At 38.5% G+C, this 12097-nt stretch overlaps 1 protein-coding gene across 1 annotated transcript; it reads right to left on the bottom strand.

Annotated features, from left to right (window-relative positions):
• Positions 1 to 6327: 6327 nt before the first annotated feature.
• On the bottom strand, positions 6328 to 11799 carry LOC116748031 (zinc finger X-linked protein ZXDB-like). The gene has a single exon (XM_032620817.1). It carries the CDS (start codon positions 11727 to 11729, stop codon positions 9264 to 9266), a length of 2466 nt encoding a protein of 821 aa, XP_032476708.1. The 5' UTR covers positions 11730 to 11799; the 3' UTR covers positions 6328 to 9263.
• Between the last annotated feature and the right edge of the window lie 298 nt (positions 11800 to 12097).

Raw genomic sequence — 12097 nt, 5'->3', positions numbered from 1 at the left:
GTAGATTATAGAACAGCCAGGTGTCTTGGCCATACATTCCAAGGTTATACAGAGTAGGATGAAAATGGAGTTTTTCTGAACGTGCTTTAGTTAATAATATTTTATGTAATAATTTAATTTTAATATACCACTTAGAACACACTTGTAAACAATTCTCTCTCATTACATTTAAACAAGAAGCACTGCTATTTCCGGAAATTAAAAAACATCACAATAAAAATCAGTTCTTCCAGTTTAAGGAATCGTTGTGTTGTTACACGAAGAGAATGATTTTGCCAGAATCTTTGCTCACATCTTCAAGACCACATTTTCCTTAAATGTAATGTAGCATATGAAAATTTCAAGTGAAAAGGAACTTACATACGTCTTATTAATATCATCTACAGATTTAGGGAAGACTTACTTTGTCAAACACTATATTCCATAAAAAAGGAAAAAAAGGACTAGAAAGATGTGTAAAAAGTATCAATAGTTTATCAAAATTATTTCCACAAAATATGAATTGGATATTTAAATACATTAACAGATATATTCAGAAAAATAGGCAAAGTGTTCATTGCTATTCAGCATTTAACCAAAACTTTGGAAAAATTCTAATCAAAACACCAAATAAACACAATTTCACAAATGGTCTTGAAGATATGGATTTGAATCAAAGAATGTAAAAAAAGGTAAAAGAAATTGTGAAAAAAAGAGTTAATATTGATATGTGTCAAAACCAAATAATATACTGTAATAGGAGAAAAAGGGGCTTTAGAGTCATTCAGATTCATGCAAATCTCTACACAGAAATATATATGTATATATATATACGGAAACTTAAAAAACCTAAATGGAGGGAATATGCCATGTTTAAGGATTAGAAGACTTGATATTGAATCCCAAATAAAATCCAAGCACTTTTGTTGTGAAAATTGACAAGCTGATTCTAAGTGCATATGAAAAGGCAAAGGGCCCATAATGGTGAAGATAATCTTAAAGAAGAACAAAGGGGGAAATTTACACTACCGAATATTAAAGCTTATTATAAAACTAAACTGTGTAAGACTATGTAGTACTGGTGCAAGGACAAACAGAGATGGAACAAAATAGCACAGAAACAGACTCAAACATTTATAGACACAATATATGCGACAAAATGGGCACTGCAGAACAATGATGACAGGGTAGTGTTTTTAATAAATGAATCAGAGTAAACTGGATACCCAAATGGAGAAAAACTGAATATTGTTGCAGCTTACCTTAGGCCATTTGCAAAAATTAATTCCAGGTAGATTATGGATATAAATGTGATAAGAGAAAAAAGTTTCTAGAAAGTAGTAACATAGAATATCTTCATAATCTTGGGGTATGCAACAGTGTTATTAAGGACAAAAAGCACAAAGCAAAACACTGTAAAACTGGACTACATTAAAATTAAAGCTTCTCTTCATCTAAAGACATTATTCACAAGACGGAAAAGAGAAGGATAATATCTTTGCCATATATTCAACCAATAAGTGCTCTTGTCTTGAACATATAAAGAACTCCTAAAAATCAGTAAGAAAAAAAGACAAAACACTCACTTAAATAAGCACAAGACTGGAACAGGTACTTTCAAAAGAAGATGTCCAAATATCCAATAAAATATTTCAAGCTCATTAGTCATCAGAGAGATGCAAATTTAAGAACAAAATGAAGTACTACTAGACAACCAATCAGAATGGCTAATTTTTTTTTAAGTTGAAAATACCAGTGGTTGTCAAGGAATGAAGCAACTGGAACTCTTACACACTATGTTTATAAACTATTTTGGGAAACTAATGAATTTTAAACACATGCTATCATATGATCTTACCATTCTACTCCTACGTATTTAACTAACAGAAATCTATATGCAAGTGCGCTGAAATATATACACAAGAATAGCATTATTTGAAGTAGCCAAAATCTAGAAACAATCCAAATGCCCATCAACTTTTGGATGCATAGCATGTGATTCTATATAGAAAATAAAATGAACTGCTACACTGAATAACACGAATGAATCTCACAAACATAATGTTGAGCAAATGAATTCAGGCACAGAATAATACTTACTATATAGTTCAATTTATATAAATTTATAAAATAGGCAAATAATCTATAATATTAGAAGAATCTATAATATTAGAATATTAGAAGAATATTAGTAATCTATAATATCAGAACCACTATATGTATAATATAGTGGTTATCATTGGGGAAAAGTGGGAACTTTGAAAGGGAGAGGATCTAAGAGGCGTAGCTGAGGAGCTGGTAGGATTCTGTTTCTTGAGCATGGTGGTGTTTACATAGTTCTTTTTTTCATGTTTGTGAAAATTCATCAAGCTATACATTCATATTTGGGTGCTTTTCTGCACATGTTATACTTCAATAAACATTTAAATATACATCCTATAAATGAAAAAACATATGAAATGCTATGTGGTTGCTTGAAATAAAATAGAACAAGAAATAATAAAAACATATAGTTTCAAAAATGTTTACATATAGGCAGTATACTGAAAAGAATAATCAACAAACTCCAAATAAGTAAAAGGATCTGGTTCAAATAGCCATTGTAAGGGGAAGAGAACTCCTTTACATAGTATTTCTTGTGGAAAGCACCATCTACTAAGAATGTCAAGTAAAATAATAAACATCTAATTTGACTATATTTTGGCATTTCATATGAGGGTCTAAATTAAGGAAACTGCTCTCTTCATTGGTTGCTTTGTATTCTGGATGATTCTTTATGTAACTAGTATTAAAGAGACAATCATTAAATTCTGTAATAATGTCTATTTTATGGCTTTATATTGTTATCTGTAACTGGAAAATACAGAAAATAGTATTGTACAAAAAGTGTGGCTGAGGGAGATCAGCTCGGTGTTTTGTGACCACCTGGAGGGGTGGGATAGGGAGGGTGGGAGGGAGGGAGACACAAGAGGGAAGAGATATGGGAACATATGTATATGTATAACTGATTCACTTTGTTATAAAGCAGAAACTAACACACCATTGTAAAGCAATTATACCCCAATAAAGATGTTAAAAAAAAAAAAGTGTGGCTGAAATATCTACCCAGGCATTGTTGATCAAAGACTTTTAAGAAAGTAAAAAACACGTGACTCAATTGTAAAAATGTTCTTTCGTATTTTTTTTAACCATAGTATATCATATTTTTTAACCTTTGCAAGTAAATTTCAATGCTCTTTATTACTACCATTATTACGGTATGGAAAGTTAGTTCAATGTTAGCTGCAAATCCATGTTATATTTCACCTTTATGAAATATTTTTGTTGTGGTTGCAACAGAATATATTATGAATCATAGTCAGAAATGTCTTCCAAATAAATATTATGAAGTATTATTATATTTAAGGACTGTGTATATTTTGTATTTGGATTCCTATGTTTTAAGTTCTATAAAATGCCCTTCATAAAAATAAAATACTAGTCAATTTTTTTAAGTCTAAATTAATGACAATGTTTTAGATGGAGTTTTAAAAAATAGGCTTCTATATGTTCATAAAACATGTAAGATTATATTCAGCAGAAAACTTGATAAATATAAATGGATAATTTTAAATGATAGACTCAAATAGCTTTTTTTCCCTATGACGTTGATCTTAGCTACAAGATTACTTACTGTCTTACTCCTCAACTTTTCCAAGAGCTCTATCACTGATCTATGAAAGCGAGGAAGCCAGCCTAATTTTTTCCATTTTCAAAGCAGCCATATTTCTAAATATTTATCCTAACAGATCTCTAAGTTTTATTGCTGCCAACATACAAAGATGGTTGAGACATACTCAAATAATGTTGGAAAACATGCCCTGTGTGAAAAAACTAATTTAGTCAAAACAATTTTTAAATGGAGATAAAATACTAAATATTGACACTTGCTTTTTAACAATTATGAGGCTTGTTAAAATTTAACATAATTTTAACAATTATGATTCTGATTGAATCATTGTTAAAGTTATAACTAAATAATTAATAACTAGTGCCAGGAAGCCACAAAATATGTGAATTTAAGGGGAAAATGCTAAATCTTGTTAGAAGTAGCAAGTGTTAAGGTTTGACTGTAGTACGTGTCACCTAACTGATGCAGGTACTTTTGACAGTAAAGGACTCAGTGTGGCATCACTAAAGTTGGAACCAGCCTGGGATGAACTGCTGCTGCTACATTCACTGGACTTTCCAGGGTTCCAGGGTTCTCTGTTCTGGCCAATTTCCAAGCAGACAGGTGGCCAGTTTCCTTCTGTCATGTAAACCAAATTTCACCCTGAAGGTAACTTCCCACTCTACATTGTTAACAGAAGAGGGAGGTTAATTCTGTTTAAAATAAATGGCATTCTTTTACAATTATGCTATAAGCAGAATATCTGAAACCTTGTTTTTTTGTTAACTTTTCTGGTTTTTCTACATCTTAGACACAAAATTGATTATCATTAAAGAAAGTTTTATTTTGCTATTCTGTAACAGAAAGTGTTAAGCTGCTGTCTCTTACCTAGAAATCAAACTGCATGCTTGCTTGTTTACTTGGACACTTCCACCCCCAATCCAGAGCACTGGTGAACTTTTAGGTTCCTTCATGTTAAAGTCTAACTCTCAGCCTCATATGTTGCATGAAATTAATTACCATATCCTTCGTTCCAGCTAGTGTATCTATAGGAGAAAGTAAATTTTGCGATTATGTCATATAATAGGAAAATAAATTTCACATACAAAAACCGTAGGCTTTAATATTTTTTCTCATTGATAAAATGACAAAGTATAAAATCTCTAGAATCAGTTCTACACATCTCAAATCAAAGACTGTAATCTAGAAATGAATCAAAATAAAGCCTACTTCATACTTGATTTTCATATTTTTTGCTACACTTTATCAAATCTAAGATACCTGTCAAAATTATAGTTTAGAATAATTTTGTTCTAATGTTTATACATTAAATGAAATATTATAATGAAATAAATATTTGATGATATTCTGTAAATTGATTTACCCTTATCAAAATTATGTCCACTCACAGAAAATAACTTTTACTCTAGTAAAATCTATAAAGTACCTCATAGAATTCTGCAATACATTGGTTTTAATAGTTTCCCATCTAGATGATGTCTTTGAACATAAGGACAATACCTGTCACATAAGTGGTACATAAGAGGTAAAACACTGGTTAATGGATTAATGAAGTATACCTAGGTGTAATACCTCAGACTGCTTCACATATTACATGCTCAGTACATACCGGCTGATTGGTACCTTGGTAAATAAGTATAAAGGATGGTATTAAGGGACTCAGAGATTGTTGGTGCTATTAGATCACTGTATGCTTCCTTTTAAAATACTGTTAGGATGTTTTCTTTAGAAAAATTGACAATTAAGGGTTTTATATATTTTTAAATGTCAGCAATTAATAAGAATGAAAAAATATTTTAGTTGACAATGTAGGATTTCTATCAAATTTACCATTAAATACAGCATAATTCCTGGAGAGTTATTCATGCTCCTTCTTTAATTTTTCACTTTTTTTTTCTTCCACTCCTTCTAGGGTTATCTCTTTTAGTGGACAGGGGAATTATAAAATGGAGAGACTATAATAGGGGTTCTCATGACTAAGTTTTTATGCCACCACTTGCCTCACAATTTTCTCTAGTGACAGAAGTGACTCTGGCTAAGGAGCCAAAAGCCAATTTCACACAGATCTCCAGGGATATTGGACTTTGACGATTCTATTCCTGCCTGCTCCTGCCTGCTTTCTCATATGTCTCCTGGATAAGAACATGAAGAGAAAAATAAACTTAGCAATCTACCCATAATTAACTCCTGCTACTCAGTATTGATTTATATTAATTATACTACTTGGTAAAAATGCCAAGGCCAATATATTTTGAACTTATGATCAACATGATCAACAGAGTATCTGGAAAGAAACTTCTTTTTAAGCCATCGTGTTATTATGCTTCCAATTGGCAAGATTTTTAAATAAACCAACGACTGAGGAGAAGCAGAAAGGAAATAGGATTAAATTAAAACATGTACAATTATTCAAAAGGAGTGATGGCAATTTTAAACCACCATCAACAGAAGTTTAACTTCGTACCTTGAAACTATAAAAAGTTTCACCATTTTTCTGGAAAATGGAGTTGAAAGAGGAATAATTTGAACAAATTTGTTCAATGAAATCCTGTGAATCCATGAGATAAGTAACATTTGTCCTTTGAAAATTCAAGCAATGAGTAGAAAAAATATAGTTAATGATTTTTTATTGGACGGAAGTTGGTTTAAAGAATTCAAAAAAGAAGTCACAGTATAAATTCTCTTCATGTTTAAGTAATTTATTTGATGTTCGCTACTTGTGTGTTCATTTCAATCCTCGACGCACGTTAACTGCCAGACATGAAAAACAGTGCTCAATCTAAGAGGCCTTAATGAGTGACAATATTTTTGAAATGTGCTTTATGAATACAAATATTTCCAAAGCAAAGACAGAAAACAATTGAATGTGTAGACACAATGAAATTCTGAGCATTTCTCTGATTTACAAAAGTATGCCTAGTTTTTGTTTATCACTAAATGAATAAAACCACTTTAAAAATATATGTGTGTGTATGTGTGTGTATACCCCCATACACACAGTACATAAACATTTCAAAGTGACAAGTTTTTAGTGCACTGCCAAAGAGCTACAATAACTGTCATCCATAGGCATTCACATGCAAACACTACTGGGCTAGTACACTACAGCAAACACGAGTTTTAGCTGAACTCCTTGGCAAAAACTTCTAAAAAATGGAAATAATAAAACAGAAATCTACTTCTCATCTGAACAATATAGAAAATAATGTCTTTTGCCATCTGAGTCATATATACACACAGTATTATCTAAGCTCAGAAAATAACTTCTTACTATACACACAACTGCAGTGTACACTCAGCAAATGTTATCATTGGAAGAAAATGGGCTATGAGGAGATCTGAGGAATAGTAGCAGGAAGAGATCTATCCATTAAAAAATAAAAAGTAAGGCATGGTAAGGGCTGGAATGCACATACATGGGAGTGGACTGGGGAGAAAGTAAACAGAAAGTAACAGAAACCAATTAAAGTGGAAAACAGCAGCTAGTTATGACACAGGGATAAATCATGAAAGTTGGATGGGTGGGAAGTGAGAGGTGAAAATAATTTATCTTCTTTGTTTTAAGCTACTGATATATATAGAACTGTCAGTCACTAGCCAAAGTCCATTTAGAATGTGCATTTGCTAAAATGCCATGAGCCACAGAACAAACTTTGCCAAAACTACCACATAGGGTTGCTCTGAACAACAGTTGTGAAGATGTTCCACAAAATTCAAAATGCTACACTCATATAAGACAGACATTTCACACAATTTTCAGCTTCAATCTTTCCTTCCAACTCTGGGAAAATGCAAACAATGAGTTCTCCAGACCACAGAGAGTAGGAAACCTTCTCTACTCCATTATCAGTTTCTTGCAACAGCAGACTCTGCAGTTACAGCAAAGTCTAACTCTGGAATCAGAGCAAAGATGGTGACAAATTGGTCTAATGAACAGGGATGCAGATATACCTGTGAGCAATATTTCCACTCCTGGCATTAGCCACAGAAATTCCTGGGGGGAAATAATTCAGTGGAGGGAATAAAGAGATTCCCTATCTTGCTACACCCTAACTCTCACAAACCTTGTCTGGACATGAACAGGATTAAATTATCCCAATTTCTTCTTTACAGTAGGAAGGATTGAGATGGTAAAAGGATTACATAAATTCATCAAAATATGTCAAAGCACATAGTATTTTTCTTTACATATTAAAAACTGGAAAAAGATTAAAAGTCTCAGGTGTGTTAGCTATGTGTGTGCATTGCTATGATCCTTTGACAGCTAAGAAACTGAGGCTTAGTGAAATTAATTTATTCAAGGCCACTTATCCAACATGAATTTGACCATGGGTCTGTTTCACGTCAAAGTCCTGGCTGACAATTTCTACAACAGCAAAGCCTCCCATCATCAAAAGAGGTGAGGAAGATAAATGGGGAGCAGAGTCAAAACATTTTTTGCTACTTTTTTCTTTTCTTGTTAGTTCTACCTTTAAGAAACTATTTTGGCATTGAATAATATTTCTAACAAACTTTTATACATGCCTTCAACAGCATTTCTTCCTCCATTAATAGTAACTCTACAAGAACAATTCATGATATCAGAAGCACAGGTAATCATGAATTAATGCACCAATCACCAGCAGCTGCAAATATCACGAGAGAAAACCAGACATTATGTGCCACCTGCTAAAAGAACACAACACGACATATGAAACATTCCTATCCCCAAAATCATATTTCCATTCTGATCAAGTCTCTAGATCCAACTACCAAATTAAGGAAACAGAGGGTAGGGGAACTTAACACCACAGGGATGTAATTATCAAAACTTAAGACTGTGGCAAATGCTACATGTGAAACAACTTCCTTTCTTCAACGAATAAAATTGCAAGAAAAAAGACAACAGGGTAACATACAGATTAAAAAGACAGTTAAGAGGCTTACTGGGATTCTAATTGTTAAAAATATTAAAACAAATAGCATTTATGAGACAATTATAAGTTGGAACCCTGACAGTATCAAAGAACTACTGTTAACTTTAAGTATGATAATGGAACTGAAGATTTTTCCAAAAGAGCCCATGCTTTATAGAAACACATACTGCATATTTATGGTTGAAATGATATGATATCTGGTATTTATTTCAAAATAATACTGGGAGAGGGTGAGAATGGAGATTATATAAACAAAAATGTACATGAATTGACAATAGCTGAAGTTGGGTGTCATATACATGAATGTTCATTCTACTATTATGTGTAGTTTATGCATGTTTGAAGAAAAGCACATGCAACATCACTGAAAAATGTCCTAATTTTTTTCAAGGAAAGAAACATATTATCAAGGAATCATACAGTTGAAAAGACCTTAGAAACAATCTATTCAAACCACCTCATTTTATAAATAAGGAAATTAAGGCTCAGATAGGATAAGTGACTTGCTCAGGGTCACACAACCTGTCAGTTCCAGACTCAAGATCAGAATTTAAATCTCCAAACTTGTAGCCCAGGGCTCTGTTCTTTTTCAAACCTATAAGAAATGACTGCATTTAAACATTTAGTCCAGAATACTCTTAAAATTGAGTGTCATCAATAAAAGTAAGCCATGTGGCAAGGAATGAATAGAGTTTAGTTCATACCAAAAATGAGCTGCCAGTCACTGTGATAAGATCTGTTTCTTTCTGAGACCCATGGTTTCCTGCAGGATTGGAGAATGCAAACTGGGTTTCTTCCTCCTGTCCAAAGAAGTCAGAGTCAGGATGTACGTTCCATTCCGTTTTGGTTGGCGGCAGTAGTTCCGAGACATTGTTTTCACAAAGGGTGCTTGAAGGAGTCAGAGCATCTGTGTCTACTGTTAGCTTACTGCTGGGGGTCAAAGCTTGGGGCTCTTGACTCGAGGTTTTCATAGCCAAAGAGCTCAGAGATCCCAACGGCCCCGCACTTAGACATGAGACATCATCTGTATCTAAGGGACTCTGCTGAAAACCAGCGGCTGTCGTTCCAAAGAAGAGTGAGGTATCCAGACTTTGAGGAAGGTCACTGGTGGCCATCAAGGTCTGAGGGTCCACCGCCTGCCCTAAGGAATTATTATTATTATTAACAGGGAGCTTCCCTGCCAGAGTTGAGTTCACAGAAGCCACATCAATAGTCAAGATCCCAGAGTTCACCAATGCGGTGTCCAATACTGCAGCAGAACTATTACTGGGCACATCAGAGAAGAGAGACACAAGCTCTGCATCACTGAGGTCATTCTGCCCTTGGCTGGTAAGTTCACTGCTGGGTGTAAGAGAATTTGCAGCTTCTAGCTGAGCTAAGAGATCCTGGCGCAGGTTGTGCCTTTTGGCCATGTGGGTCTTCATGCTGTGCTTGGATGTGAAGAGTTTATTACAAGTGGAGACTGGGCATCGGCTTTTCCAAGTGTCCACATCCTGCAAGTGTTTCTTGGAGTGAATGTAGAGACTACTGCGAGCAGAGAACCTGGCACAGCAGCCTTCCACGGGGCACACAAAAGGCTTTGTGCCCAGGTGGGTTATGCTGTGGCCTTTCAGATGTTCGGCCCTCGTGAAAGATTTCCCACAGCCTTCTACAGGACACATGAACCTGCGGTCATCGTCGTGCTTCCTTTTGTGCCTAAGGAGTTTGGACATGCTGGTGAAGTTCCAGCCACAGCCCTCAAAGTCACAAAGGAAAGGTCTCTCACCAGTGTGGCTCCGAAGGTGAATTTTCAACCTACAAGCCTTGTCGTACTGTTTGCTGCAGCCAGGAAAGGAGCAGGAAAAGAGTTCCTGTTCCCTGAAGTGGGCGCGGTTATGGGAAAACAGGGCACTCACTGTGATAAACGTCTTCTTGCAGCCCGAAAATGCACACTGGTAGGGTCTCTCAGGCTCGAAGTGGCTGCGCTGGTGGGCGCTGAGTTTGGCCTGCGTTGGGAAGGTCTCCTCACACACCTCGCATTTGAATGAGTTCTCCTGCTCATGGCCCTTCATGTGTGCTTTGAGGTTATACACCGTGGTGAAGCTCTTGCCACAGCCCTCTGCTGGGCAGCCAAAGGGCCTCAGTTTGTCGTGTGACTGCAGGTGCCTCTTGAGCTTGTATGAGGTGGTGAAGGTCCAGCCGCAACCGCCCAGGGGGCACTTGAAGGGCCGCTGGCCCTGGCTGCTGCTGTGCGTCAGCAGGTGCACCTTCAGTTGGTGCTTCTTGGCAAAGGTTTGTCCGCACTGCGCCTCAGGACACAGGTACAGCACCACGCCCTGGCCCGGGCCTAGCGGCCCGCGGGGACCCTCAGCAGCAACCGGGCCCTCCGCCTCCTCCTCGGGAGCTGGGGCGGGCGCGGGTTCAGCCCGCTCGGCCAGCAGGAGGTCGGGCAGCAGCTCGGGACAGTCCCCAGGCTGCGCGGCGTGCGGGATCCCCGCTGGCGGGGCGATCAGACCCCCGGGCTGCGGGGCAGGGGCGACCCCAGGCGCCCAGGCTGGCGGCGGGGGCGTGGCCAGGGTGAGGAAGCCGTTCTCGAAGCGCAACAGCAGGTTTTGTTTGTGAATGGTGACGGTGCCCGCGAAGGCCGCCGCGGGGCTCAGGACTGGGGCGGGAATCGGGGCCAGGGCCGGGACTGGGGCGCGGATAGCGGACAGGGAGCTGGGGCCCAGCGCAGGGCGGCCCTCGGGGTTCGCGCCGCTTTCGTGCCCATGGAATCGTGGTCCCAGCCCGGCCTCCTCCCTCCATAGGGGCCCTGCGGCCTGGCTGGCGCCCGTGGAATCTACGTCTCCACCCACCGGGTCCAGCAGCACCAGGAAGAAGTCATCGCCATCGCAGCCGCCGCCGCCGCCGCCGCCGCCGCCGCCGCCGCCGCCGCCGTGATCGGGCCTCGGCACCAACGGGCTAGGGCCCGGGCCCGGGGAGGCCGCGCGGGCCACCTCACGCTGCCGCCCGGGCCCGCCATCTTGGGGGCCCCGGAGCAGCAGGAGGCGGCGCGCGGGAGCCTGGCCGGCCCGCGGGTCAGGACCTCCGTGGATCCGGCCGCCGCCCCCGGGGCTGCCAGCGCCGCCGCCCTGTCGCGACCCGCGAGCCGGGAGCAGCCTCGGGATTTCCATCTCCGCGTCCATGAGGCTCCGCTGGAACCAGAATCGCGGAGGAGGCGCGACCCCGCCCCCTGCCGCGGGCCCGAACTCGTTCCTGAAAGGAAAAAAAAAAAAAAAATGTGCAATGCGCAGAAACTGGCCCTATCAGATATTAAAACGTGTTTAACGCCACCGTGATTTAAATATTCTGGTACTGGGTGTCTAGAACAGAATAGAAAGCCCAGGGGCAGAGCCTCGTATACATAAATAAGTCCCACAGTTAATTAATATTAGTAGGAAATCAAGGAGGTCTTCCCAGGTACAGGGTAAATGGTGCTGGAATGAATACCTTAGCTATCTATCTGCTAAATGCAACATAAATCGGTACCTCACTACCGATTTATGTACCAAAA

Source organism: Phocoena sinus, chromosome X, assembly GCF_008692025.1.
Source record: "Phocoena sinus isolate mPhoSin1 chromosome X, mPhoSin1.pri, whole genome shotgun sequence".
Classification (NCBI taxonomy): domain Eukaryota; kingdom Metazoa; phylum Chordata; class Mammalia; order Artiodactyla; family Phocoenidae; genus Phocoena; species Phocoena sinus.
Note: the sequence above shows the minus strand (reverse complement) of the source record. Positions and strands in the feature narration are given on the sequence as shown.

Bases quoted from the DNA above. Each gene is read 5' to 3' on its own strand.
- LOC116748031 (XM_032620817.1), bottom strand. From the start codon at position 11,729: ATGGACGCGGAGATGGAAATCCCGAGGCTGCTCCCGGCTCGCGGGTCG.